The sequence below is a fragment of the Myotis myotis genome, unplaced genomic scaffold (genome assembly GCF_014108235.1).
Source record: "Myotis myotis isolate mMyoMyo1 unplaced genomic scaffold, mMyoMyo1.p scaffold_m19_p_3, whole genome shotgun sequence".
NCBI lineage: Eukaryota > Metazoa > Chordata > Mammalia > Chiroptera > Vespertilionidae > Myotis > Myotis myotis.
Window position 1 is genome coordinate 74,516,653 of NW_023416335.1, and position 5,339 is coordinate 74,521,991.

The following is a 5,339-nucleotide window of genomic DNA, read 5'->3' on the forward strand; positions in this document are numbered from 1 at the left end:
TGCCCTGGCTGGGAATCAAACCCATCACCTTCAGAGTATGGGACAATGGTCCAACCACTGAACCATACTGGCCAGGGCAGGAAAGCAGTTTTTTTGTTTGTTTGTTTGTTTGTTTTTAGGAAAGCAGTTTTTATTTATTTTTTTTTATTTTTATTTTTTTTCAGCAGATACTTTGGATTGTTTAATTAAAGAAATTGCAGTTACCAATGCCTCAATTGCACTCCCCTAATCACCAGCGCTGGCATCAGACACGGCTCTTGAAATAGCACTGCTTGAGATTGCCCTATTTCTAGTCATGATTTCTTCAAACTCAGCTTCACTCAGTGGAGTTCTTGCTGTATCCATTTCCCTTCCAGGAGGCCCATAGTCACCCCTATCATATGGCAGAACCTGACCAGGTGGAGGTGGACCTGGTGGGCCTGGAGGACCGAAGGGTGGACGTGGTGGAGTCTGTCCAGCTGGAAAAGGTGGGGGTAGCCCTCCTGGCCAAGGAAATCTGTCCCCACTGGGAACAGCCCCTGGAAAATGGCCCCGTCCTCTACCACCTTGTGGAAATGCTGCACGTGAACTGCCTCCTGGAGGACCAGCTTTACCCTCCCCAGACATTTGTCCTGATTGTGTAGTTTTCCTGGTCCGCATGCCAAATTGACTCAGGAGCTGTTTATTGCTTGGAGTTACAACAGGATTCTGACCATGAAGTTCTCTTTTAGGCAACAGATCCATTAACGTTTCTGAGGATGCTTCAGATCCAACACCAACAAGGGCAAACCCCTTTGATTGGCCATTTGCTCGGTTTTCCAAAAACTTTATCTCCAAAATATCATTTACTCCCAAAGAATGCACTGCTTCAGTTAAGTCTTCGTCTGTTGTCCACCGTGTTAGATTTCCAATATATAATGCAATTCTCTTTCCCATATATGTATAGACAACATTTGGTGCTGCTCCTTTACCCACATCATCACCCACAGCTGGTGGGAGAGTAGCCATGTAATCCTGGTCTTCTGGGGCATCTCCATTATTTGCAGATGGAGAGATGACATCACCATACAAATCTATGTGATCATGCCCACCATATTCAGCTTCCTGGTTGAACTCTTCGCCTACATCCACGTAAATGTCTATGTGGTCCACACCGTCTGCCATCTTCCCTCGGCCTCGGCCACCGCCGCCACGGCCGCCTCCTGCAGGTCTAGAGGTTCCCAAGGGTGTGGATGGAGTTGGTGAAGAAGGAAGGACACTGCAACAGCGTTCAATTGATCAGCAGCCTAGCCAGGTTCTCTAGCTAGGATCTCCAGCCAAGTTCTGTGGCCATGTTCTCTCGCTAGGTTCTCCAGCCAGATTCTGTTCTTTTTTTTATTTTTTTATTTTTTTAATTAAATCTTTATTGTTCATATTATTACATTTGTTCCTCTTTTTTTTCCCCCCATAACTCCCCTCCTCCCAGCTCCCACCCCACCCTCCGCCCTCACTCCCCACCCACTGTCCTCATCCATAGGTGCACGATTTTTGTCCAGTCTCTTCCCCCATCTCCCACACCCCGTTCCCCCCCAAGAATAGTCAGTCCATTCCCTTTCTATGTCCCTGATTCTATTATGATCACCAGATTATTTATTCACTTGATTCTTAGATTCACTTGTTGATAGATGCATATTTGTTGTTCATAATTTGTATCTTTACCTTTTTTTTTCTTCTTCCTCTTCTAAGGATACCTTTCAGCATTTCATATAATACTGGTTTGGTGGTGATGAACTCCTTTAGCTTTTCCTTATCTGTGAAGCTCTTTATCTGACCTTCAATTCTGAATGATAGCTTTGCTGGATAAAGTAATCTTGGTTGTAGGTTCTTGGTATTCATCACTTTGAATATTTCTTGCCATTCCCTTCTGGCCTGCAAAGTTTCTGTTGAGAAATCAGCTGACAGTCGTATGGGTATTCCCTTGTAGGTAACTGGGTTTCTTTCTCTTGCTGCTTTTAAGATTCTCTCTTTGTCTTTTGCTCTTGGCATTTTAATTATGATGTGTCTTGGTGTGGTCCTCTTTGGATTCCTTTTGTTTGGGGTTCTCTGCGCTTCCTGGACCTGTAGGTCTATTTCTTTCACCAGGTGGGGGAAGTTTTCTGTCATTATTTCTTTAAATAGGTTTTCAATATCTTGCTCTCTCTCATCCTCTGGCACCCCTATATTTCTGATGTTGGTGCGCTTGAAGCTGTCCCAGAGGCTCCTTACACTATCTTCATATTTTCGGATTCTTTTTTCATTTTGGTTTTCCGGTTGGGTGTTTTTTGCTTCTTCGCATTTCGAATCTTTGACTTGATTCTTGCGCTCCTCTGGTCTGCTGTTGGGTGTCTGTATAATATTCTTTATTTCAGTCAGTGTATGCTTAATTTCTAGTTGGTTCTTTATCACAACATCGAGGGTCTCATTAGATTTCTTGAGGATCTCACTACATTTATCGGCGGTCTCACCAGTCTTTTCGAGGGCCTTACTAAGTTTATCGGCAGCTTCTAGACAGTTCTTAAGAGACCTTAAAAGTGTGGTTCTGAACTCAATATCCTCCATTGACAGTTTTGTCCTGTTTCTTTGTCTCCGCATTTTTTATGCTTTCTTGGTGCACCCCCTAGTGGTCTTTGTCCGCAGTCTTGTTGCCTTTAAGCCTTGATTGATGTCGGCAATACCGGGGTGATTTGACCTCCAGGCTCCAGATTCTGTGGAAAGCAGTTTTTAAAAGCAGGATACTCCACACAGAGTTTGGAGAGAGAGAGAGAGAGAGAGAGAGAGAGAGAGAGAGAGAGAGAGAGAGAGAGCATTTTAAATAAGTATAGTATGGATATTGTTCAAGTAGGCCAAAGTATATTTAAAAATACAAGGTGTCCCCAAAAATGTATATATACTTTAACAGCTGATAGCTCAATTGATGTTTCTTTCTTTTCAGATTTAACCCATCTGAGTTGCTGATTATTCAAAGTGTGCATACATTGTTTGGGACACCCTGTATATACTATAAAAATTATTAGATTTAGGTATTTGGTTAAAACTTCATGATTACTCTCAAATATAAATATAATTTAAGCCTAATATTATTATTTATTCTAAACATTTTATTCCAAATGATTTAAATGTTTTGAGGGCTGATGAAAAAGATGACTGATCATGAACTAATAACTTTTATAAGTTGTAATTTTTTTTCAAAATAAAATATTAAGTATTATGGTTTCTGTGTGAGGTTGACCTAATTATCTTTAAAATATATTGATACAGTTTAACCAGCCATGATTAATCAACGCTTGTCAATAAGAAACTGTAATTCATATTTTGAAAACCCTTTGTAGTAAACGTATCATCACCTTTTGTAAAATAGCTGTGATAAAGTAGCATTTATCACAGCTATTTTACAAATCAATGTCATATTATTTAAAAAACATTCATTCAGAATTTTTAGGAATTCTTAAGCCTTAAAATAAGAAAGCTGAACTTTTTAATATTTAATAAAAAGAGAATTTTTCTAATCAAATTAATAATTTAAATAAGATTATCCATGGGGATTAAATGCATTACAGAAATCAATGTTATTTTTAAATTGATTTTTCTTCTTTTTGGAGAAAGAGTAAGGGAGAGAGAGAGAGAGAGAGAGAGAGAGAGAGAGAGAGATCAATTTGTTGTTCTACTTATTTATGCATTAATTGGTTGATTCTTGTATGTTCCCTGACTGGGGATCAAACTATCAGTGGCTGCCAGTCACTTCCCTCTGCGGCGGCGGGGCTATCAGGGGTTGGTCGACTCCCTCCACAGAGGAAGGTGACTGGCAGTGGCAGCAGGAGTGGGGCTGGTGAGGAGGCGGCACCAGGCCAGCCAATGTAGGAGCCAGTAGGGCCCCCTGATCACCCCGACAGTTGCCCTACAGATTGGCTGCAGGAGGAAACCTGATGGGGTAATCAGGGGTCAGTGCCAGCCCACTTGCTAGCTGGCCCTATCCCCTGCCACCACCACCGGTTGCCTTCCTCTGCAGGGTGACCAGCAGGGCAATTGGAGGGAGGGCCCCCACTGGCACCCTCCTTGGCTGGCCTGGGGCCTGCGGGCTGGGGGTGGCTCCTGCACTGAGCATCTGCCCCCTGGTGGTCAGTGCACATCATAGTGACTAGTCGTTCTGCTGTTCAATTTGCATATTAGGCTTTTATTATATAGGACTAGTGGCCCAGTGCACGGAATTCGTGCTGTTGGGGGGGTCCCTCAGCCCAGCCTGCACCCTCTCCAATCTGGGACCTCTCGGGGGATGTCTGACTGCCGGTTGAGGCCCGATCCTACCGGGATCGGGCCTTAACTGGCAGCTGGATATCCCTTTCACAATCCAGGACCACTGTCTCCTAACTGCTAACCTGCTTGCCTACCTGATTACCCCTAACCACTCTTCCTGCAAGCCTGATCACCCCCAACTGCCCCCCCTTACAGCCTGATCACCCCCAACTGCCCCCCCTTACAGCCTGCTCACCTCCAACTTCTCCCGCCCACCAGCCTGATCGCCCGTAACTGCTTCTGCCTCAACCCTGCCACCATGGCTTTGTCCGGAAGGTCTCCCAGAAGGTCTCCTGGTCTAATTAGCATATTACCCTTTTATTAATGTAGATATCTTCTTGTGGTGGCCTCTCGGGGTGGTCTTTGCAGCTCCGCCCAACTCAGTGAGATTGGGTCTTATAAGATTACTGTTTATCTAGATACCGAACTAGGCTTTAAGCCCCCAAAGTTGTCCCCCAATTTTCCTTCTCAGAATAATCTTTTGTGCTTTGATGAAACCAGTCCAAGGACCTCAGCAGCTCCCGCTCCTGAGCCTCAGCTCAGGAAAGGGAAGCCTGTCTGCCCGCACCTCCCATGCCTGGGCAGCTGGAGATCCCCATGACAATTCCGACCTCCAGGAAGCAGCTGCACTTGGCTGTCACTCTGCTGTATCCTCAGCATGGTCATTGTAAGTGAGAATAGTGATGTTTTTTTGGCTTTCTCTGCTGTTTTATATTATTTATCAAATTAAACAGTTTTCAGGAAGTTAAGAAAAATTTTACTTACTGTGCACTGACCAGGACAAACCAAGAACACACGGGGGGAATGTAACCCACCCAACCATTCTTTTAGCATGTTTTTGTAAATGTTGACTCTAATATGTCGCTTGTAGGTAAATAGCAGGTTTGAGTAAAAAAAATCTAGGAACTGTCTTTAAAAGGAGCAGACTCAGACCTTCAGGCATTCCAGCTCCGGGAGGTTTGCTGACCTTTAGCTGTATTTTCAGGATGAAGAACACCAGACCATCACTTGGCCAGTTTCAAGGTACTTATTATCAGAATGCACGGCGCTGG

The 5,339-nt window shown here is 43.9% G+C and overlaps 1 protein-coding gene across 1 annotated transcript; it reads right to left on the reverse strand.

The window, feature by feature from the left end:
* Window positions 1-225: 225 nt before the first annotated feature.
* Window positions 226-1,145, reverse strand: LOC118650449 (cleavage and polyadenylation specificity factor subunit 6-like). Its single transcript, XM_036298911.1, has one exon. It carries the CDS (start codon window positions 1,141-1,143, stop codon window positions 226-228), a length of 918 nt encoding a protein of 305 aa, XP_036154804.1. The 5' UTR covers window positions 1,144-1,145.
* Between the last annotated feature and the right edge of the window lie 4,194 nt (window positions 1,146-5,339).